The following is a 25,460-nucleotide window of genomic DNA, read 5'->3' as shown; positions in this document are numbered from 1 at the left end:
AATCTCAAAAGATATAGAAAAAGCTCTTTAGAAAATACAACACACATTCATAACAAACACTACTAGCAAATTAAGAAGACAGATTCCTCAACCTGACAAGAAGCAAGTGCCAAAAAACTACAGTAAATATACTTAATTTTAAGTATATTTACTTAATTAATTTCATTAAAGGAAGACAAACCACAGATACATAATATCACCCCTGGTCTTCTAACCAGTACTAGTACTGTTCTATATGACAAGGAAAAGAAGTAAGCCATATAAAGAGTGAAAAGGAAAAGTCAAAGTTGTCATAATTTAGAGATGATTTAAGTGCCCATATAGAGAACCCAAGAGAATCTACGAATAAACTACTAAAATTAACAGTTCAATTCAGCAATGTTGAAAAACAATGAATACCACTCATAATGGCAACAAAAATTATGACACTAGGGATATATATAGATATAGATATATATCTATATCTATATATAGATATATATCTATATCTATATATAGATATAGATTTATATCTATATATAGATATATATAACAAAATATATCTAAGACTGTTTGCTATGAGAAGAATCACAGTATTAACATAAAATAGGATCTAACCAGGAGTGTCATCAGCCAAAGGGCAGAAGAGGAAGTCCCAGGTCCTTGCCCCCCTTTGGAGACACTGCCTCAACAACAATACCAAATTGCCTTTGTGAGAATTCTAGAAACCAATTAAGAGGTTGCAGCACTCCAGGCAAGTGCAAAAAAGGAGCCACTTCATAGGAGAATCCAGGCTAAAGGAATACCTTCCATTTCAGACATCCTAGCCTCAGAGTAGAAGAAAAGGAGCTAAGACCAAAACACATTGGCTCTTAAAGTTTCTCCTGGGAGGTGGCATATATCACTTCCACTAGCATTTCACTGGCCTAAGCAAGTTACATGGCCCAGCTTTATGTCAATGGGCCAGGAAGTATAATTATCCCATGGGGAGAAAATATTTTGATAATAAAATCTAGCAAAATGGTGTCTGGAATCAGGCCAACTTTGGCTTTACTAATAACCATGTGCTCTTGGGAAAGCTCCTTGTTTTCCTACAGAATCTTTCTATTGAAGATTATAGTGCCCACCTCCTTGTTGTGGCAGTTAAAATTAAGTAACATTTTTAAAAAGCTCTAAATGAGAAGCTATATCAATTCATAGAAACAATACTATAAAAATGCTGCTACCAAATTAATCCATAAATTTAATATAATAACAAGACCACAACAAGATTTTTCATGGAACTTAAATTATAAAATCCACAAACAAGAGTAACAGTTTGAAAAAACAAAGACAATTCTGAAAAATAACAATAAGGAGGGGGGGATTTGCCTTATCATATAGCAAGATTTATTCTAAAGTTTTAGGAAATAAGACTATCATACTGACCACACTATCAGTAAAGAGCCCGATGTGTAGCTAGAACTCACCAACCATGAGATCATGACCCAAACTGAAGTCAAGAGTTGAATGCTTAACTGATTGAGCCACCCAGACGCCCTCAAAACTTTAGCACTATTAAAAGAACTATATTAAAGAACACCATAATTCAGTGTAGAAAAGAATGGTCTCAAATCAATGATTGCAGCTTCCACTTTTAAAAACTAGAAACAGAAGAGCAAATGAGATCCAAGGCAAGCAGAAGAAAGGAAAGAATAAAAGATCAAAGTGAAAAATCAATGAAAAAGAATACAACAGAAAGAACCTGATTCTTGCCAGACAGATTAAGGGAGAGAGAGAGGGAGGGAAGGAGGGAGGAAGGTAGGAAGGTAGGAAGGAGGGAAGGAGTAAGAGAGAGAAAGAGAGAACAAACAAATATAAATTACCAGTATCAGGAGAGAAAGAGATGATCTTGCTAGAGATTCCACACAGTTTAGAAAGATAATAAGGGTATATTATGAACAGTTTTATGCCAATAAATTCAACAACAAATGAAATGGGCAAATTCCTTGAAAGACACAAACTACTCACACTTACTCAAGAAAAAATAGATAACCTGCATACTTAATGGTGAAAAATTGATATCCTAAGGTCAGAACAAGGTGAGAAAGTCTGATCTCACCACATATATTCAACATTGCACTAGAGGATCTAGCCAGTTCAATAAGGCAAGAAAAGAAATAAAAGGTATCCAGACTGGAAAGTAAGAAGTAAACTCTAGTTGCAGATGCTATGATCCTCAATGTAGAAAATCCTGTGGAATCTACATAAAAGCTACTAGAATAGTTTAGCAAGGCTGAAACAACTTCTAATCTATTGTATTCCAAATATTGGCAATAAATAATTGGAAATTTAAAATTTCAAAAATACCATTTACAATAGCCATCAAAAATATTAAATGCTCAGAGTTAAATCTGATCAAAAAGGTACAATATTCGTACACTAAGAACTACAGAAATTAAAGACAACCTAAGAAATTAATACATATACTGTGTTCATGCATCAGAAGAATGAATACTGCTGAGGCGCCTGGGTGGTTCAGTTGGTTAAGCCTCCAACTTTGGCTCAGGTCATGATCTCACACTTCATGAGTTTGAGGCCCCACATCCGGCTCTGTGTTGGCAGTGTGAAGACTGGGATTCTTTCTCTCTCCCTCTCTCTCTGCCCCTCCCCCACTCACATGCACATGTGCACATGCTCTCTCCCTCTCTCAAAATAAACTCTTTTTAAAACAAGAGACTGAATATTGCTAAGATAGATGTTAATTCTCCCCCAAACTGAGCTATCAATGGAATACAGTCTCAATCAAAATCCCAGCAGGCTTTTGCAGATATTGACAAGTAGATTCTAAAATAGATAGAAATGCCAAGGACTTACAACAAACATGAATGTCATGAACTTGAAAAAAAGAACAAAGTTGGAGGACTTAAAGACCTATTTTAAAGCCACAGTAATCAATACAAAGAGACCAAAGTAACAGAATTCAAAGTCCAGAAATAGACCCACACATATATAGTCAATCAAGTTTTCAGCAAAAGTACAAAGGCAATGTAGTGGAGAAGGACAGTCTTTTCAATAAATGATGGTAGAACAACTGGGATACCCATAAGCAAAAAATTAAACTTCAATCCAATTCTTGCATCATATGTAAAAAATTAACTCAACATGGGTCACAGACCCAAATTACAAATGTAATAAATGTAATTCTAAATATAAAACCTTTTATAAATATAAAAATTATAAATATAAAAATATATATTTATAAATATATAAAGATTTATATAAATATAAATATATAAAAAATTAAAAAATTTTATGAAGAATGTATAGAATAAAACCTGTGTGACTTTAGGCTATGTGAAGTTTCCTTAGATATGACACCAAAAGCATGATCTATAGGGGTGCCTGGGTGGCTCAGTCAATTAAGCATCCAACTCTTCATTTAGGCTCAGGTCTTGAGCTCAGTTCATGGATCGATCTCTCTCCCTCCCTCTCTCAAACAAAAGTATATGATCCATAAAAAAAAAAAAAAAAGATAAATCTGACTTCATAAAAATTAAGAACTTTTTTGCTAAAGACACTTAAAAGAATGAAAGAACATGGGGCGCCTGGGTGGCGCAGTCGGTTAAGCGTCCGACTTCAACCAGGTCACGATCTCGCGGTCCGTGAGTTCGAGCCCCACGTCAGGCTCTGGGCTGATGGCTCGGAGCCTGGAGCCTGTTTCCGATTCTGTGTCTCCCTCTCTCTCTGCCCCTCCCCCGTTCATGCTCTGTCTCTCTCTGTCCCAAAAATAAATAAAAAACGTTGAAAAAAAAAATTTAAAAAAAAAAAGAATGAAAGAACAAGCCAAAGACTGGGAGAAAATATATTCAAACCATTTACCTGGTTTATCCAGAATATATTTTTTTAAACTCTCAAAATTCAATAAGAAGAAAACAAATAACCCAATTAAAATATAGGGAAAAGATATGAATATACACTTCACCAAAGAAAATACATGGATAGCAAATAAGCACGTTTCAAAACTTACACACTTAAAACACGTAGGGAGTAGGTGTTTCCAACTTTATCTTTAAGGTGTTATTTTTAAAAAGCTTGATGAAAATATATCACAATCTCAGTATCTGTTCATTCTGTGTAATGAGTATAATTATTTATTATTTATCCTTTGCTATTTCATGTATTTAAGCAAATATTTTATATTTCAAATGTTTTTTAGATGTTTTTAAGCATTTACTGACTACTCACTATATGGCCGGCAGTGGACTAAACACTGGGGATACACAAAAAATTTTAAGACAAAAATCTTACCCTCAAGAAATCTTATCCTCATGGTCTAGTAAGGGAGACAGATGCATTAACAGATCATTTTAGTAAGAGTGAGAATTAATCAAGAGCTAAAAGTGTGGTCTTGAGGAGGCTGGCAACTTTGAAGAAAATGGATTTGAGAGGCCAAGACTAAAGATAAGAAGACAAATTAGGGGTAGTTCTAGTTTGGCTCTGGTCATCTCCTCACAGTTCGTGAGTTTGAGTTCTACATCAGGCTCTGCACTCTCCATGCAGAACCTGCTTCAGATCCTCTGTCTCCCTCTCTCTGCCCCTCCCTCATGCACGTGCACTCTCTCTCTTAAAAATAAACATTAAAAAATAAAACAATAGGAAGACCAATGAGGAAATTATTATAGGCAAGAATAATGAGATTCTGAATCAGGACCATTATAGGGATAGAGAAAAAGGAGCAGTTTCAAGAAATATTTAGGAGGTACAATCAGCAAGATTTTGAGTCTGACTGGATATGAATTTAAGGAAAAGAGAAGAAAAGTTCAAATTACTAGGCTGTATAACTACTTAGATAGTAAAAAAGGGAATAAACTTGGAGGAGGGTCAGGCTTTGGGGAGAACATGAGAAATTAAATTTTAGACATGCTGAATTTGAAGTATCAGTGGACATTCAGATGACTATGCTAAAAAGTTTGGAATAGAAGAGACTGGAGAGAAAAGAAAGAATAGATACTAATATAGAGGAACAATAGGTATATGTATGACAGGACCTAAGTAGGATTATTATTTAAGGAATGGGTGAAAGTTAACCAGTCATTTTTATCTTCCTTAGGTCACAGACTGTTAAAATCTGATTATGCACCTTCTCACCAGATACATGCACATAAACACAAAGCTGCCCAAAATCTTAGTTAGATCAGTGACCTTAAGAACCTCTGTTATAGACTGATCAGAAGGAAGCACAGAGAGAAAGGGGTTAAAGTTATTCAACCAGTATTTATTCAACACCTGCTATATGTGCAGATGTTGTAATGGATTCTGGAAACATAGGATTAAGGCAGACTATCTCCCTCTCCTCATGGAAGTCACATTCTAATTGAGAAAAATACATACATACATACATACATACAAGTATACCAAAACAACAAACCCCACAAGATTCCTAAAGAACAAAATAGGTGTAGTGAAAGAAATAAGCAGAGTAGGAAGATAAACTACTTTAAATAGGGTAGTCAGGGAAGGCTTCTCTGAGGAGGTGACATTTGAGTTGAGAAATAGAAATGGAAGTGAACCATCAAGTCACATGAAAAACTAGGGGAAGAATATTACAGGTAAAGGGAACAAATACAAAGGCTCAGAGATGAGAAAGAGTTTGGTATGTGTCAAGGAACAGAACGAGGCCAATGTGGCTGAAGCGCAAGTGAACTGAGGAAAGAATAGTTTGAGATAAGGTTTGGAGAGGCAGAAATAAGCCTGATCATTCCCACTAGCAAAATATGAGGGTCCCAATTTCTCTACATCCTTGTCAACACTTGTTATTTTGTTTTTTTAATGTTTATTAATTTTTTAATGTTTATTTTTGAGAGAGAGAGCACGAGTGGGGCAGGGGCAGAGAGAAGGGAAGACACAAGAATCTAAAGCAGGTTCCAGGCTCTGAGCTGTCGGCACAGAACCTGATGGCAGGGCTCAAACTCACGAACCGCGAGATGGTGACCTGAGCTGATATTGGACGCTTAGCTGACTGAGCTACCCAGGCACCCCAATGTTTATTTTTGAAAGAGAGAGAGCAAGCAGGGCGGCGGGGGGGACAGAGGATCTGAAGCAGGCTCTGTGCTGACAGCAGAAAACCCGATGTGGGGCTCAAACTCATGAACTGTGAGATCATGACCTAAGACAAAATTGAGAGTCAGACACTTAACTGAGCCACCCAGGTGCCCCTCTGCTTTTTTTTTTTTTTAATTACAGTCATACAAGGAGGTATAAAATGGTATCTCATTATGGTTTTCATTTGCATTTCCCTAATAATTACAATGCTGAGCATCTTTTCATGGGGCTTATTAGCCGCTTATATGGATAAATGTTGTCTTCATCTATTTCGGTTGCCATAACAAAATACCATAGACTGGATGGCTTAACAGAAATTTACTGCATATAGATCTGAAGGCTGAGAAGCCCAATATCAAGGTACCAGCAATTCAGCTCTCTTCATGGCTTGCAGACAACTGTCTTTTCACTGTCCTCACATGGCTTTTCCTGGGTGGGTGTACTTGGAGAGATTTCTCTTTCTTCTTCTTCCTATAAAGCTGCTAATCCCATCATAAAGGTCCCACCTTCATAACCTAATCTAACCCTAATTACTTCCCAAAGGCCTCATCTCCAAATACCCTTGCATTGGGGATTAGGGCTTCAACACAGGAATTCTGGGAGGACACATTCAATTCATAACAAATGTCTATTCATATCCTTTGCCCACTTAAAAATTAGGTTTTTATTGCTGAGTTGTAAAAGTTATTTTTGTTCTTTGGATATTAGATGCCTATCAGATACATAATTTGCAAATATTTTCTCCCATTCTGTAGGCTGTCTTCACTCCCTCTTTTTTAGTTTTTTTTTTTCCAGTTTTAATGAGGTGCAATCGATCTATAACATTGTGTAAAGTTAAGATGTACAATCTGTAAATCTGATACTTCCATGTTGCAAAATGATTACCATCTTGGCCTGAACTAACACCTCCATCATGTCATCCTGTCTTTTGTTGATAGTGTTCTTTGAAACACAAAAGTTTTTCATATTGATCAAATCCAATTTATCTTTCCTTTGACTGCTTGTGCTTTAAATGTCATATCTATGAAGAATTACACGTATGTTTTCTTCTAAGAATTTTATAGTTTTACCTCTTAGATCTAGGTCTTTGATCCATTTTGAGTTTAACTCTTGCATACAGTGTCATATGACTTTTTAAAATATGCTAAAAGAGTAACCATAAAAGTCTACTCAGTAAAGAATATTCAAAATGTCCTCTCTTCCCATACCAACCAAATTCACTACCACGGGCAGCTAACAATGTCTGCTATGGAAACGGAAGGGATATGGTAACCCAAGAGGCCAGAGCTGGAATAGTAAGTGCCCAGTTGATTACCCAACGAGGGGTAACAATAGTTCAAGGATTTTAAGCCAAAGCTGGTACAAGGCAAGCTAGCTCCTGCTGACTACTGAATAAAAGCCACTCAGCTGGAGTATGAGTCAACTCCCAGGATCTCTAATGGTAAAAGGTGTCCTTCTCTTCCTGCTCTACCTACCCAAGCTCAAAAGAAAGAGAAACATGTCAAGGTTCATGTTCTTTCCATCTCCTTTCCCTGCACATCAAATCTTAAATATATTCTCAATAGTAAAGTACAATTAAATATATTTAACAGAGAAAAGAGCAAAGAAATATTAAGAAAGCAAAAGAAGATGAAATTCATCTATTTTTTTAAGACTTTATTTTATTTTTTTAAGTAATCTCTAAACCCAACATGGGGCTCAAACTCACAACCCCAAGATCAAGAGTCACATGCTCCACTGACTGAGCCAGCCAGGCATCCCAACAAATTCATTTAACTTTTTTATGTTCAATCTTCTCTTTATAAAATCTTGCCACATGTTATGCAAATTTGGCAGCAAGAGACTGTTTAGGACATATCAAAAGTCTGAGGATTAAATGTGGACTCACTGGGTAACCAGTGACCAATGAGTCCACGAACTCTTCCTTTACTTCTAAATTTAAGCTGAGGTAAAGCTCAGTTTCCCCATCTCCGAAAGAGAAATGATGATAACATATAAGTCTGACCTATCTCTGGAGAATGAATGAGATCATGTCTACAAAAGGAGCTCCTGGAGGAAAAAGTGTCAGATGAGTACTGAGCCTTAGAGTTGCTGATCTTGTAAGATCTAAAATTATAATAGATTTTTTCTTTGAATGAGAATCTCAGATTTAAAAATACATATTAAGTCAGACATCCAAGAGTTCACCATTGTGAATTTCTCATTCAATGATGAGCAATCCTGGACCCATTAATTTCTCTAATGTACAAATAGCATGACTTCTCACTTCCTTTCAGAACAAATTAACAAAGGAGACAAAATTAAACTAAACTTTTTTGTAAAGTCTCCCTGATGGCAAAAGGGTGGAGTACAGAGAAGAGGCATAATCATATAACCATACATCAACAGCACAGCTGTCTTCCCCACTTTCAAGGGCTGGTATTCTTTTTTTTTTTTTTCTTAATGTTTATTTTTGAGAGAGAGAGAGAGAGAAACCCACAAATTGTGAGATCATGACCTGAGCCAAAGATGGATGCTAAACTTACTGAGCCACCCAGGTACCCCTGGGGGCTGGTATTCTTCTCTAGTCTTTTGAGGGGAAGAAAAAAAAATTTCTGACTTGGGAAAAACACTTGAACATGACTGGCCAAACTGTATTTTACTAAAGAGTTAAATTATGTCAATAAACATGGGAATGAGGAGGAAGTAATTAAAAAGATTAAAAAAATCAAAATAACATGAATGGAAGAAATAAGAAACAGCAAATAGGGACCTTTAAATATGGCCTTTTGCATATTCCCCATCTTATCACTCTCTTCTACACTTTCTTTTTTTTTCTTTTCTTCACTAGAGTAAGGACATGATAGGAAGTAGCTTCTAGATCTGGGCAAGAAGGACAAACTAAAACATCACATTTCACCAAATAGATACTTATAAGTAGTTCTATATACATGGATAAGTATATACATAAATGGATATATAAATGGATTCCTATATAAATGGATATGCATATTATGCATATATGCATACAAGCATATATGCAAAATAATAGTATATATATTAATACAAAGTAATGAGAACTTTTAACACATAAGAATTTACCTTTTTTTAATGTTTACTTATTTTGAGAGGGAGAGAGAGAGACCACACATGTGCATGAACAGAAGGGCAGAGAGAGAGGGAAAGAGACAGGGAGAGGGAGGGGGAGGGAGAGGGAGAGAGAATCCCAAGCAGGCTCCGTGTTGTCAGTGCCAACCCAATGCAGGGCTCGAACTTACAAACAATGAGATCGTGACCTGAGCTGAAACCATTAGTCGAATGGTTAACCAACTGAGCCATTCAGGGACCCCAGAATTTATCTGTCTTAATGGTCATCATCCCTCAAAGTACAGAAGTTATTCTAATTGACAGAGGACCTCACATCTGGTCTGAGGTGTCTTTCCCTATCTTTATGTTCTTCCTAATAAGCAACTGGGAAGGACATATGTTTATATTCATATATAATTGAATAAAAGAACAAAAAATTCAATTAGATTAGAAAATGGAGAAAAGAAAAAAGAGGATGCCAAAAAAAAAAAGCCAAAATTTTTAAGCCTGGAAAGTTATGAATGTTAGTATCATTGAAAGAAATGAAGACATTACAGAGCAAGTTAGTTTCAAGAAAATGAAACCCATTTTACCATGTGTTGCACATATATTTCAAAAGGAACCTTCAAATGGAATAGACTAATTGACAATCAAAGCTGGAAACATGTTAATGATAGGAAAAAAAGTCTCATCAGCATAGAAATGATATTAAAACTTTAAGAGTAGAAAACATACCTGAAGTAAATACGGAATAATAATACAGAATAATGAAGGGAAGGGGGCACCTGGGTGGCGCAGTCGGTTAAGCGTCCGACTTCAGCCAGGTCACGATCTCGCGGTCCGTGAGTTCGAGCCCCGCGTCAGGCTCTGGGCTGATGGCTCGGAGCCTGGAGCCTGTTTCCGATTCTGTGTCTCCCTCTCTCTCTGCCCCTCCCCCGTTCATGCTCTGTCTCTCTCTGTCCCAAAAATAAATAAAAAACATTAAAAAAATAAAAAAAAAAAAATTTAAAAAAAAAAAAAAAAAAAAAAAAAAAAAAAAAAAAAAAAAAAAAAAAGAATAATGAAGGGAAGAAAGGCATATTGGTGGCTGAACTTCAAGGAATATCCTCTGGGTTACCAAAGAAGCACCATGAATATACATACTTCCATTATGTATACTTATCACGTTACATTTTCAGAGCTACCTTTCCCAATGACTTCCTGTGGCAAAGCAGATATTCAATTAAAGGTGTGCTGAATAAAAATATGAATAGTTAGGAACCAGAGAAGAAAGTGAGCAAAAAAGAGAATATAATCCATTAGAGAGGAAGTAGAATGGGGAGATTATCTTGGTCACTATTTATTAATCCAGCATAAACAAAACACCCAGAAATTAGAGCCTGTTTATATATGAATTGATCTGAAGTATACCAGATTCAGAGAAAAGAAAAAACCTTGATACAATACTAATAGAATAGACTGAAGAGTAAAGAAAATTGAAGCTGGATGGCTCTACAACAGTACAGTTCCCCTAAAAAGAGATCAGATCTTATTCTACTCACTGAGAGCCACCAACCAAGCACTGAAGAGAACATAGTTGAAAATGAATTCAGAGGCATACTATTTTGTATAGGTAAGTAATTTTTTAGCATCTGAAAATCTCACGGTTAATGAATCAGCCACCAAAGACTGCCTAATGAGGCTAACTAAACAGTGTAAAGATTTGTGAATGGACCAATTTAAAGCAGTTTGTTGATAACATTACAGGAATGCTAAATAAATAACAATAGTAATAAAGGCATAATTAATGGTGCAAAAACCAGGGAGCTAAGGGATTTAAATCTTAAGCTTGGACAATTTCCTTTGTGAGCTTTAATGAGCCATTCTTGTTACTAATTAGTACAAACAAATAGTATTACTGAGTGGAGGTTAGTATCATGAACCTGGAGAGAAGACAAGCTAAAGTTAGCTACTAAATATGATTGACTATGAACAAATGACTCAATTTTTATTATGTACTTGATATGCAGTACTTCCTCTTTGTACTAAAAGTCAGCCACTTCCACTTTATCACAAGGATATAAAAACAGATTAAATAAATATGCATAAAATTGCTGTGAGCTTTTAAAATAATTAAAACCAAGTTACCATGACACTGTCTGAAGTTTGTATTAGCATAATAAACAGGTGGTTATTCCATAAACTAAATTCAACTCAATACCTTCTCTCCAGGTATTAACAGTGATAATAAAACCATTCCCTTGTACCTGCATGGTTTTTCACTTTTTTCAAAGCACTTCCGCAAATATTAATTGAAGTAGTAGTATTATATACAATCTGACCACTCATTAAAAAGGCATGCTAGGGGTGTCTGGGTGGCTCAGTTGGTTAAGCGTTTGACTCCAGTGCAGGTCATGATCTCGCAGTTTGTGAGTTCGAGCCCCACATCGGGCTCTGTGCTGACAGCTCGGAGCCTGCAGCCTGTTTCGAATTCTGTTTCTCCCTCTGTCTCTGCCCCTCCCCTGCTCATACTCTGTCTCTCAAAAAATAAATAAATGTTAAAAAAAAAAAAAAGGCATGCTAAGTATCAGTTTATGTCACAAGAAATACTCCTATCTCCTCCCTAGTGCTAATAATAACATACTCCCTGTTATTTACATAGACTTTCACTTCTTTCAAAGCACTTTCACATTTATTAACTAGAGCAGTGGCATTACGAATGATCTTTCCATTCTTTGCTTCATCCTAAAGGCAGAACCCAAAAAAAGAAGACTAAAGATTGAGAAATAGACTAGATGGTTTTCAGGCAGTCAATTCATGATTCTTAAAGCTGGACTCGGGTTTCCCAAAAGTCAGAATCAGAGCAAACTCCCCATCCAGCACAATATGCTGATTCTCCCTTTCTTCCAGACCAAAGGTTTTAGGAAGTAATAGAATTAAGTGATTAAGATAACCTAAGTATGGGTGTAAGGGAAGAAACCAAATCTGTCTTGATCACCTCTGTAACCCCTCTGTGTCAAGCACAAGGCTCAATGTAGAGCTAATGCTCAGTAAATCATCATTTATGATGATTACCACAGTAAGAACTTTCTACCCAAGCTCCCACAGAATATCTGCTATGGAGCCATTACTTTTCTTCCACAATTACTGCTTTCAAATGTGTGCACACTAAGAAGAATCTAAGGAAGATTAGGATCACAGAGCAAAAAGCAGAGGTCCATTAAGAATCCAGGCTACAGGGGCGCCTGGGTGGCGCAGTCGGTTAAGCGTCCGACTTCAGCCAGGTCACGATCTCGCGGTCCGTGAGTTCGAGCCCCGCGTCAGGCTCTGGGCTGATGGCTCGGAGCCTGGAGCCTGTTTCCGATTCTGTGTCTCCCTCTCTCTCTGCCCCTCCCCCGTTCATGCTCTGTCTCTCTCTGTCCCAAAAATAAATAAAAAACGTTGAAAAAAAAAATTTAAAAAAAAAAAAAAAGAATCCAGGCTACAAGAGCACCTGGATGGCTCAGTTAGTCAAGCGTCTGACTCTTAATTTCAGCTCAGGTAGTGGTCTCACAGTTTGTGAGATAAAGCCTCACATCAGGCTCCGCATTGACAACATGGAGCCTACTTGGGATTCTCACTCTCTGCCCCTTCCCCTGCTTGTGCTCTCTCTCAAAACAAATAAAGAAACATTAAAAAAAATAAAAAAGAATCCAGGATATAGACTCCTGGAAGGTAGATTCAGAGGGCCAAGGCAATTTCAAAGGCAAAGGGAGATATACCTAATGACCCTTAATTTACTAAGCAAGCACTTCTAAATTCCCATGCTTAAACTAAAAACTCCTTCAGCAAACTGGTGCAGTCACTCTGCAAAACAGTATGGAGTTTCCTCAAAAGCTTAAAAATAGAACTATCCTACAATCCAGCAATCACACTACTAGGTTTTACCCAAAGGATATAAAAATACTAATTCAACGGGATACACACACCCCAGTGTTTATAGCAGCATTATCTACAGTACCCAAATTATGGCAACAGCCCAAATGTCTATCAAAGTCCCTGATGAATGGATAAAAAGGATGTGGTATATATATATATATGTGTGTGTGTGTGTGTGTGTGTGTGTATACACACAATGGAATATCACTCAGCCATAAAAAAGAATGAAATCTTGCCATTTGCAATGATGTGGATAGAGCTAGAGAGTATTGTGCTAAGCAAAATAACTCAGCCAGAGAAAAACAAATATCATATGACTTCACTCAGATGTGGTATTTAAGAAACAAAACAAATGAGCATAGGGGGGAAAAAGAGAAAGGTAACCCAAGAAATAAAGAGAACAAGAAGAGAACGGATGATTACCAGAAGGGAGGTGGGGGGGGGGGGAATGGCTCAAATAGGTGATGGGGATTAAGGAGTGCACTTGTGATGAGCACCCACCCGGTGTTGGACCTAAGTGCTGAATCACTAAATTGTACACCTGAAATTAATTTACACTGTATGTTAACCAGAACTTAAATAAAAACTTTAAAAATAACAATAAAAAATAAAAATTAACTCAAAAAAGAAGTTCCAAAAGGGAAAATATTTCCTATATTGTTTATGTCCTTAAAGTCATTCATCATGTGAGTTATAAAAATAATTTCTTCTTTTTCTTTGATATGACCAAGATAACGGAAGGTACTTTGATTTATCCAGTAATTGAGTTACTGGCAATTTGGTTCTAAATTAAAATTTTTAATTGATTTCATTTTAAAAAGCACTAAGAGAAGCACCTGGGTGGCTCAATCAGTTAAGCATCCGACTTTGGCTCAAGTCGTGATCTCATGGTTCGTGAGTTCAAGCCCCATGTTAGGCTCTGTGCTGACAGCTCAGAGCCTGGAGCCTGCTTCAGATTCTGTTTCCCTCTCTCTCTGCCCCTCCCCCACTCGCACTCTGCCTCTCTCTCTCAAAAATAAATAAACATTAAAAAATTTCAGGGGCGCCTGGGTGGCTCAGTCAGTTGAACATCCGACTTCAGCTCAGGTCGTGATCTCACAGTTCATGAGTTCAAGCCCCACGTCGGGCTCACTACTGTCAGCACAGAGCCTGCTGCAGATCCTCTGTTCCCCCTCTCTCGGTTCCTACCCTGCTCACTCTCTCTCTCTCAAAAATAAATAAAACATTAAAAAAATTTTAAAGCACTAAGAAACATTAGTTTTTAAAAGTCCAATGGTAGGGTGCCTAAGTGGCTCAGTTGGTTAAGTGTCCAACTTCGGCTCAGGTCATATCTCATGGTTCATGGGTTCAAACCTTGCTTGCATCAGGCTCTGTACTGACAGCTCAGAGCCTGGAGCCTGCTTCAGATTCTGTGTCTCCCTCTCTCTCTTCCCCTCCCCCGCTTGTGCTCTGCTCTCTCTGTCTCAACAATAAATCAAATATTTAAAAAATTTAAAACAATAAAAGTACAATAATAAAATAAATATAAAAATAAAAGTACAATGGCAATACATTTCATAAGCATTTATAAAATTACACTGCTCTAATGTAGCTTTATTGTTTCCATATTTAACACATAGAACATTTTCTTAAAATAATGACAAATGTAAGTTGTTGTTTTTTTTTTTTTTTTAATTTTTTTTTCAACGTTTTTTATTTATTTTTGGGACAGAGAGAGACAGAACATGAACGGGGGAGGGGCAGAGAGAGAGGGAGACACAGAATCGGAAACAGGCTCCAGGCTCTGAGCCATCAGCCCAGAGCCTGACGCGGGGCTCGAACTCACGGACCGCGAGATCGTGACCTGGCTGAAGTCAGACGCTTAACCGACTGCGCCACCCAGGCGCCCCAGTTGTTGTTTTTTTAAACCACCACAAGCTACTTACATTCCAAATTTGTTGGAGATGGTTTCTTTTAAAAAATTACTTTGTAGAGGTGTCTGGGTGGCTCAATTGGTTAAGCTTCTAACCCTTGATTTCAGCTCAGGTCATGATCTCAGGGTTTGTGAGTTCAGACCCACATAGGGCTCCATGCTGTCAGTGCTTAGGATTCTCTCTCTGCCTCCGTCCCCTGCCCATCCCCCCGCGTGTGTGTGCACACCGCGCACTCTCTCTCTCCCTCAAAAATAAATAAAAATAAACTTAAAACAATTACTTTGTAAAATTTGTAAACTAACCACTCATTAGGAAAAGATAGGCCCATTGGATAATTTACAAACTAGACAACCACAGATGATAAATATGAAAGCATAGAAGTTCTCAGATCATTTTGGTCTCCTTAAAATAAATGTATGTCCTTCAGCTTTAGATTATTCTCAGCTCAAAGGAAAGAAGAACTAAAGCCAAGGTCACCAAAAGCTCTTAAACCATACCAACTTTGGCATGTGGGGAATAGTATTAACGCTAGCCAAAATAATTTGCAATAAAGCATTCTTCACACGTTACCTCTTTGCACAAATACTTTACTGAAAATTTCATTTTCTATCTGGGATAATTTTATCTGAGTTTCTATAGAGAGTATTCAATTTTTTTTAACATTTATTCATTATTGAGAGACAGAGAGAGACAGAGCATGAGCATGGGAGGGGCAGAGAGAGGGAAAGACACAGACTCTGAAGTAGGCTCCAGGTTCTGAGCTGTCAGCACAAAGCCCAATGTGGGGCTTGAACTCACAAACTGCGAGATCATGACCTGAGCCGAAGTCAGATGCTTAACCAACTGAGCCACCCAGGCACCCCTATAGAGAGTATTCAGAGAAGCTATAGTGACCTAGGTGTCTTGTTCATCGCTGTATGTATACAATTTTATAGAACATCTTTCAGTAGGATTGTCAGATAAAATACAGGATAAAATACTGGATGGAACATACACTACAAAATTACTCATTGTTTATCTGAAATTCAAATTTAAGTGGGCATCCTGTACATTTATTTGCTAAATCTAGCAACCCTATCTTTCAGTTTGTCTCTTTCAGAAAATAACAAATTCACTGCCAGGAAGAGACTTTATCTCTTGAAAGCAGAGTTATTCTTTACCTTTTATGAACTTCTTCAGAACCAAACCACCATAAGTGCTTCCTGCAGAAGCAACTGTAAGAAACAGAATACAAAGAAATATCACAAATAAAACAATTAAACATATTTTATCTAAAGAATCTTATGGAAGCCTAAAAACACTGCTTATAGATACAATACATTAAAAAGGTGACCACTAGGGGCGCCTGGGTGGCTCAGTCGGTTAAGCGGCCGACTTCAGCTCAGGTCATGATCTCGCGGTCTGTGAGTTCGAGCCCCGCGTCAGGCTCTGTGCTGACAGCTCAGAGCCTGGAGCCTGTTTCAGATTCTGTGTCTCCCTCTCTCTCTGACCCTCCCCCGTTCATGCTCTGTCTCTCTCTGTCTCAAAAATAAATAAATGTTTAAAAAAAAAAAAAAAAAAAAAGGTGACCACTATGTAATGAGTTTACTAAAAATGGAGACACCAAAAAAAAACATTATGAGGCTACAACAACTCTCTGGGGGGAGAAATGAAAACCAAATGGCAAGCCTTTTCACCCATATCCAACATCAAGGCTGCTTCTTTAGATATTACTATTCCTGAGAGAAAAGGATTATAGGAAGACTGCACACTGTAACTAGTAACCAGAATATACCATGCTAATAACCCATATTCCAGTGTAAGATTCAATTTAAAAAACTGGCCTTTCTTTGAAACAATTTACTCTTTAGTAGAAAATATTTTTTAAAAATTTAATATTTATTTTTGAGAGAGAGACAAAGCATGAGCGGGGCAGGGGCAGGGAGAGGGAGACACAGAATTCAAAGCAGGCTCCAGGCTCTGAGCTGTCAGCACAGAGCCTGAAGTGGGGATGGAACCCATGAATGGTGAGATCATGACCCAAGCCAAAGTTGGACACTTACCCAACTAAGCCACCTAGGCACCCCTTTAGTAGAAAATATTAGACTATTACCTAAGAATTCTCCACACCGAGTTCTAAACTATGAATATCAGAATATTTAGAGTAGTAATTAAAAAAAAAATTTTAAGTAAACTCTACTCCCAATGTGGGGCTCAAATTCACAGCCCTGAGATGAAGAGTCACATGCTCTACTGAATGAGCCAGCCAGGCACCCCTAGAGCAATAATTCTTCAGAGGAAGAGGGTAAAGGAGGAAACAGGCACCTAAGAGGGGAAGAAAAGAAACCACCCAGAGACTTTTCCAAATTGAACATTACCCCTCCCACCAGAGAGATGCGACCCACAGTTAAGAATTTAAGAATCATTGCCATAGAAATCAATGTCTCTATCCCTCAAGAAATGTGTATTCTTCAAGCAGGGTGAAAAAGTTGAGAATAACAACTACAGTGAGAGGCAACACCATTCTCTAGATGTGTGCTATCCAAATATAGTAGCCACTAGATACATGTGGCTACTTAAATTTAAATTTAGCGAAATTAAATTAAAAATAAGATTCCTCAGTCACACTAGCCATATTTCAAGTGGTCATTAGCATCATTAGTGTGGCTAATGGCTACTGTACTGAACAGCACAGATGTACAATATTTTCATCATCATAAAAAGTTCTATTGAAATGTTATTACAGCAGTGCTTTAGATTTCCAGATGTTGAATGATTCTGGACAAATGATATTTCAAAAGGCCTGGGCCCAAGTAGCATAGAACATTCAATAAAAGACAATCATTTCTTTTTTCTTCTTAACATTCGTCACAAGCATACACTGGTTCTAGCTTAAGGAGAGTTGGTCACTGGGGAGAGGGATGGCAGGTGTCAGCAGGCCGACACCAGCTAGGCAAGGAGCTGAACATTAATAAGAAAAAAATACAACCTATATATCTCACAGTGTTTCCATGATGTTTCTCAATTGCATATGCCATACTGTCTCCTCAAACATCTTTTAGTTTTAACAAGTACCATATCAACAATTGTTGAAAATGGGTCACTTTTGGTGAATGTACTCAGAGAGCAATTATCTTGCCTGCTCCACACCCCATCCTGCCCCCAACTTTTAGTTGTACTTCTAATGTCTCTGTACTAAAATAAAAGAGTACTAGGGGCATCTGGGGGCTCAGTTGGTTAAACATTAAGCATCCAACTTCGCCTCACGTCATGTGGCAGTTCAAGCCCATATCAGGCTCTGTGCTGACAGCTCAGAGCCTAGAGCCTGCATCAGATTCTGTGTCTCCCTCTCTCTCTGTCCCTTCCTTGCTCACACTCTGTCTCTCTCACCTTCAAAAATAAACATTAAAAATATATTTTAAAAAAGAGTGTTATCCTTCAAATGCAAAGATAACAGTAGAGACTTAATTGTAAACCACATATTTTTAGAGCAACACCATTCCTAAAATTCCCTCTATAGAACAAAAGATGATATTAAAAAAAGAAGTTGTTGAGATCAAATATATTTGAAGAATGCTGTATACTATAGCCCATTTTTTAAATTAATTTTATTTTTTTTAAATTTACATCCAAATTAGTTAGCATATAGTGCAGCAATCATTTCAGGAGTAGGTTCCTTAATGCCCCTTACCCATTTAGCCCATCCCTCTTCCCACACCCCCTCCAGTAACCCTCTGTTCCCCATTTATGAGTCTCTTATGCTTTGTCCCCCTCCCTGTTTTTATATTATTTTTGTTTCTCTTCCCTTATGTTCATCTGTTCTGTGTCTTAAAGTCCTCATATGAGTGAAGTCATATATTTGTCTTTCTCTAATTTCACTTAGCATAATACCCTCCAGTTCCATCCATGTAGTTGCAAATGGCAAGATTTCATTCTTTTTGATTGCTCAGTAATACTCCATTGTATATATATGCCACATCTTCTTTATCCATTCATCCATCGATGGACATTGGGCTCTTTCCATACTTTGGCTATTGTTGACAGTGCTGCTATAAACATTGGGGTGCATGTGTCCCTTCGAAACAGCACACCTGTATCCCTTGGATAAATACCTAGTAGTGCAATTGCTGAGCTGTAGGGTAGTTCTATTTTTAATTTTTTGAGGAACCTCCGTGCTGTTCTCCAGAGTGGCTACACCAGCTTGCATTCCCATACTATAGCCCATTTAAAAAAAATTTTTTTAAGTTTATTTATTTATTTTGAGAGAGAGAGAGAGCAGGGGAGGGATAGAGAGAAAGAATCCCAAGCAGCTGTCAGCACGGAGCCTGATGCAGGGCTGAACCCCCAAACAACGAGATCACGACCAGAACCAAAACCAAAAGACGTACGTCTAACCGACTGGGCCACCCAGACACCCCTACCATAGGGGTACATTTTTAAAAAATGTATGTATTTATTTTTGAGAGCAAGGGCATGTACGCAAGCAGGGGAGGGGCAGAGAGAGAGGGGAACAGAGGATCCAAAGTGGAGTCCATACTGACAGCAGAGAGCCAGATGCGGGTGAACTGAGAGATCATGACCTGAGTCAAAGTTGAACACTTAACCAACTTGAGCCACCCAGGTACTCCTATAGCCCATTTTTAAAGATTCAGTCTACACTGTCATATCAAAGGTTCTAAGAAAATACAAAGTAATGAAACTCATTTGATTTTAACCAGCATTCCACAAATTTAGAGGACTATGTAACTCCTTCCTCCTAACTCTTATAAACATCTTGTAGCATGCATTTAAAAAAAAAAAACCCTGCAATAAATATGTTAAAGACTTCAATTACTAATGGAAAAAGTATATAGTGATCTCTCAGTTTCTCATAGAGAGATCATTCAAGTAATAAAACTTGCTGCTGTGTTGTGAGTTCAATTTTGTACTCTAAAAGAGATTTAGAAGAACTAAGCCCCAGTACTTGTGAATACGACTTTATGTGGAAATAGGGTCTTCACAAATATAATCAAGTTAAGATGAGGTCATAATGGTTAGGGTGGACCTAAATCCAATTGGTGTCCTTAGAAGAAGGCTATGTGAAGACAGAGACACAGATAAACACAGGGTAGAATATCCCATGAAGGTAGAGGCAGAGATTGGAATGGTACTCCTGCAAGCCAACACCAAGGGCTTGCTGGCAACTACCAGAAGCTAAGAGAGAGGCATATAATAGATTCTACCCTCAGAGTCTCCAGAAGGAACCAATTCTACTTTGACCTTGATTTTGGACTTCTGGCTTCCATACATGGGAGTGAATAAATTTATTTTATGTTTGTGCTACTTTGTTACAGCAGCCTTAGATAACTAATACATGGTTTTTCATCATCAGAGATTTCAGACCAAACACACCACTTCACACTTTAAGGTAAAGATGACAAATTGAACATACCCATTATTTTTACTACCTCCTGAAACTGCAATGAAACAATAGAAACAATAGAAAACAAAGTATTTTTAAAAGGAATAAACCCACAAGGACAGGAAAAAGACAGATATGATTATAATAAAATTCTAGAAACTGAAAAGCAGAAGGACTAGTGAGAAAGGATTTAGGAGACCTGAGAAATTGAATTATAAGCCAGAATAGGCAAAGGCCAAGAAACAACCAAAGTGATACAACAAAATCCCTGAAGATTCAGGAATGCAGAATCGGGAACTCCTGGAAGTAGGGGTGGGGTGGGAGCTAACATAAGGAGAATCAATTGAAAAAATGAATTTAAGAATAAGTCAGGTCTTTAGATTCCCTCCTCCACTCTGCATTCTAGGGACTGACCCTTTCTAACCTTGGTGGGGGTGGAGGAAGGGTTATTCTTTGAAAAGGAAGAAGCACGGGTTTTTCAGCTGAGGACCGAAGTTGTATTAAAAATAAATGGCCTGAATGAACATAAAGACTGAATGCTGAGATCTCTCTCTTATCTCTCCATCCCAGAACACTCACAATCTGACTTTTTATCTACCTAGTGAGAGGCTATGAACATATACATGGAAAAATCTAGCAGAATGCATATTGAACATTAATAATTATCTTAAGGGACAAAATGACTGGAAAGTCTCACCTTACACAATATATGTATCTGTAATATTGGAATGTTTCACAATAAGCATGTTCCTTCTACCAAATGTTTCCTTCTACCAAAAAATTTATGAAAATCATTACATAAAGATCAGAGATAATAAACACAATAAAGAGAAAATAAATGCTCCCTATATTTCGCATGGGCTGAAGAAGTCCATTAGGCTCAAAATACCTATGGAATTAGGTTTCTTTCCAAAAGCTAATGTGGCTCAAGTCCTCTGCTTTGAGCGATATCAACCCCGCTACCCTGGCCAGCTTATTGGATTGCCTCTGTCTCCAAATGCATGAACTAACACAACCATACACAGACCAACATCACCCTAGCCATGTAGCTATCCAAAACGTTCTTACAAATGATGGGAATTCTGTCCAGAGTGGAGTTCATGCACAGTAACAGCAAACCAACCTATCATATTTTCCTCGAGGATGTTTACTGCTAGGTACTCAAAGAGAAAACAGGGCATTTCAGTTCAGTGAGAAAATGTCTTGTGTAGAACCTAAAGTACTATTCAGTCTCAGCTGGGACTGAGGATGACTTTCATTCCAAAGCATCCTTCAATAAACCTACAGACAGACACACACTCTCTCCTCTCTCTCTCATATACACCTACACAACTAAACAAAAAAGTGATCACTTCAAAAGTTCAAGAAAATTAATTGTTCCAGGGTCACTCAATGCATCATCTTTCCCTCAGGACTGTAGGAAAAAAAAAAAAAAAAAAAAAAAAGAATAAAAGCCAATAGAAGAGGTTTACTTTCAAACTAACTGCAAGATTATCAAAGCATGCACCATTCATCATTTGATTTCTTTTCCCTTTTTTTTTTTTTTTGGCCCTTTTCCAACTATCAAAGACTGGACATGAAAAAGGAGATAAAATTCAATGTAATATAATTTTTTTGTGAGAGAATGATAAAACCAAGAGCAAGAATGAGATTGCTTTTGAGAATTCTTAAACCAGTAAAATAATCCTCTTGACCAATCCTGGTGTCTGAGTGATCCCCAGAGCCCTGCAAATGGACCAGATTTCCAGAGCCTTGATAACAAAGGGTAACACCCCAAAATATAGACTCATTTTACACTCCACCTTCATTGGCCAAGTAGCTGCTAAGAACAAAGGCCACATATCTCGATACCTGGCAAACAAATGCACTATTGCCTCATGAATCGATTGCTTCTCTGGAGTGCCCACAAGTGTATTTGGAGAGAGACTTCGAGAGCAAGTTGAGGAGCGGCTGTCCTTCTATGAGACAGGAGAGATTCCATGAAAGAATCTGGATGTTATGAATGAGGTGATGGTTCAGGCAAAGGAAGCGGCTACTGAGATGGCTAGGAAGCTGGAGAAGCAGAAGAAATGCATGAAGGAGAAGAAACAGCTGGCCGTCTCTGCCCTCATGTCTTCAGAAAACAGCAGTAGTACCCCAGAGGAGTGTGAAGAGACAAATGAGAGACCCACAAAGAAGAAAAAGCAAAAGCCCAGGAGACCCTCGGAAGACCATCTGCCTCTGTCTCCAAATGCAAGAAAAAGAAATCTTTTTTCCAAGGAGGAGCTGGTTAGTAGCGATCTTGAAGAGACAGCTGGCAGTGGAAGTCTTCCCAAGAGGAAGAAATCTTTCCTCAAAGAGGAACCAGTTAGTGATGTTAAAGAGGAAGGAAATAAGAGCATCCCCAAGAAAAAGAAGAAATTCTCTTCCAAGGAGAAGCCACTCAGCAGTGGACCCAAAGAGGCTGCTGGCAGCAAGAGCAGTAGCTCCAAGAAAAAGAAAAAGCTGTAGAAGTTATCCCAGGAAGATTAGAATGGATATTTACCTGGTTAGGCATAACCCACATGACATTTCCCAACGCATCCCTTATATCCCCCCCAAAAAAACAAATTCACAAGAATAAAAAAAAAAAAATCCTGATAAGAGTCATTCTACTCACCTTTCCTGTATGACACATTTGTAAATCTATCACCAGATACTTATTACATAATTACTTAAGTTTTTAAACTATAGAATAACCCTGGAATAACATGATAAAAGATTATGACTAATTGAAATTTTTAAATAACCAGAAAAAATCATAACAGAACAGAAAATCAATTATTTCTTCCTCTACTTACTTGTTGTTACACAGTGAAGAGTATTTTCCTGGTGATTAGAATTTAATGCTTCCATGGAAATCACTAGCTGTCCTTCCAGCAATGCTCCATTTGATACTCCTGTTTCACACTTCCAGTGAATTATTAAATATTTCAAAATCTGAAAAGGGTACAATTCAAAGAAAACAAATCTTTAGAAATCATAGTAATAATAAATGTATATGATACAGCTGAATTAATGATTCTAATTTCCAAAAAATAATATTCTTACTTGCAAAATGTCCGATTTACACATTTAGAACAAAGTATTGTGTCTAAACAGAAGAAATAACTAGGAAGGTGACATAAGAAAGGAGGCATAAGAAATTAACACAATGCCCAACAAGACAGGAAGTGGCGACAATAAATTGCTTTATTCAAAGGGTAAGTTCATCTGGAAATAATAATTCAGAAAAATTAAGTGGGAGTTTGTTTTTCCTGTGTCTTTTTTTCTCCCCAAGTAAAAGCCAACATGAATATTATGAATAAGAGTGGCATCTGGTTATGAATCATCTTTACCTTTCATTAAATCATCATTTCTGAGGATGGGAATACTAGTTAAAGATCACTGGCTCTGGAGGCAGATGCCTGGGTTTGAATCCCTGATATGCCATGTGATTTTAGGCAAGTTACTTAACTCCTCTCTACTTCAGCTTCCTCATTTACCAAAATGAGGACAGTCTACCACTTATGGCTGCTGCTAACTGTGAACAAAATAAGAGCATAATGCTTAACACAATGCCTGGCATACACACACACACACACATATACACACGTATATATACACGTAGATATATACACCCCACACAATTTGTACATATATATGTATATAAACACATATACATATATATTCTTATGTGTATATGCATATATTTTTAATGCTTCTAGACATTAGCTTTCATTTCTAATAAGTTCATCTTTGGTGAAGACTGCACACAATATTTTAAATTAAACAGTCTTCCAAGATGTCTAGATAAAACATTCACTCTTGATGAGACAAATTTAAAAGAAAATATACTGTAGTTAATTCCATTACTTATGAAAGTAGACTCACTTATACACTAAGGTACCATAGGGAAAATTACCACCCCTTTTCTTAAAGGCAAGATCTCAGTAAGAGAACTTGGGGATGAATATCCTAATTTGTACCATGGTTTATAACGATGGTTTCCAGGCATCTCTACAGTCTAACACCTTCCTTCTCACATCCTCTGTCGCTGTGCTTCCCTCTGTTACGATATTCCCGCAGTTTCTTTATCCGTGAGGGAGCAGTTGGGAAAAGAATTCCGGCCTGTGAGTCAGAAGCCCTGGGTTCTAGGCTAGGTTCTGTCGTCTGTAAAATCCAACCCTCCAACTTTCTTTGATGAGAACGAAGGAGGCGAGAGGGCCAGAACTTTCGGGTGCCGTCACGCCGACCCTGTCTGGCCTGTGGCTCTGTTCTGTCTAGAACCCCTTGCAAGACCGGCGGCTAAGAACTCGATCAGATGTCGGCAGTGAAGGCGCCTCAACGGATGAACCCACGTGGCGAGGCGGCGCCTGGTGTTCAGTCCCACCTTCCACAGCTGGAAAGTTCCCTGGCCCGAACGGTACCGTCAGACCCGGGGGGGGGGGGGGGGGGGTGCTGCACCGCAGTCCGTCCGTCATCACCCAGCCCGGGCCGACCCCCGGAGTGCTCCCCACACGTGGCCCACCGGCCGGCCGAACACCACTCTCTCCCTCACTCCCACTTCACCCCGACTGGTCTGGACTCCCGCCCCGGGCTGCCCATCCCTCCCTCCTGCGCGCCCTCTCGGCAAAGGGGGACACCCTAGGCTGGCCTCCCGACCTGAACCTAGGTGTCCGCTAACGCCGGGCAAACACTTCAGCCTCAGGAGCCCTGGGGCCGGTGCCACCCCCTCCGCGCGGGCATTCCCCCAAGCGAGCCCAAGCGCTCCCTCGTCAGCTCCTCACAGCCCCGTATGAGGCAGGCGGAATGTCCCCGAATCCCCTCAGTCCTGAACCTTCCTTCTCTACCTCGGGCCCCGCCAGACCCCTCTGCCCAAACTTCGCGGTCACCTCACAAAACCCTTCTCACACAGTGTCCTCCTCTGCTTTCTCTCCCTTCCCGGCATCACCTCGCACACTGCCACCGCCGAGCCCTCCATGCCGCGCGGGGAGCGGCAGCGACGCCCACCACCTGCTGCCAGCCCGGACGTCGACCTCCGCCGGCGCCCACGCCAGGCCGCGCGGCGTTCTTCCCGCCCGCGCGTGCGCCCCGCCCACCGGCCCCCGCGCTTGCGCACTTTGCGCCGCGCCGCCCCCAGG

At 38.7% G+C, this 25,460-nt stretch overlaps 1 protein-coding gene across 1 annotated transcript in view; it reads right to left on the bottom strand.

Annotated features, from left to right (window-relative positions):
- TOP6BL (TOP6B like initiator of meiotic double strand breaks) overlaps positions 1-25,408 on the bottom strand; it is a 97,458-nt gene extending 72,050 nt beyond the window's left edge. Inside the window, exons 1-3 of the mRNA XM_058689791.1 lie at positions 25,271-25,408; positions 23,139-23,277; positions 16,100-16,153 (exon numbers count right to left, since the gene is read on the bottom strand). Of these exons, the coding sequence (XP_058545774.1) occupies positions 16,100-16,153; positions 23,139-23,277; positions 25,271-25,300 (223 nt within the window). The 5' untranslated portion in view covers positions 25,301-25,408. The remainder of the gene's footprint in view (positions 1-16,099; positions 16,154-23,138; positions 23,278-25,270) is intronic.
- Positions 25,409-25,460: the final 52 nt, after the last annotated feature.

The sequence above is a fragment of the Neofelis nebulosa genome, chromosome 10, assembly GCF_028018385.1.
Source record: "Neofelis nebulosa isolate mNeoNeb1 chromosome 10, mNeoNeb1.pri, whole genome shotgun sequence".
Lineage (NCBI taxonomy): Eukaryota > Metazoa > Chordata > Mammalia > Carnivora > Felidae > Neofelis > Neofelis nebulosa.
The sequence above is the reverse complement of the archived record's forward strand: the minus strand, read 5'-3'. Positions and strand labels throughout refer to the sequence as shown.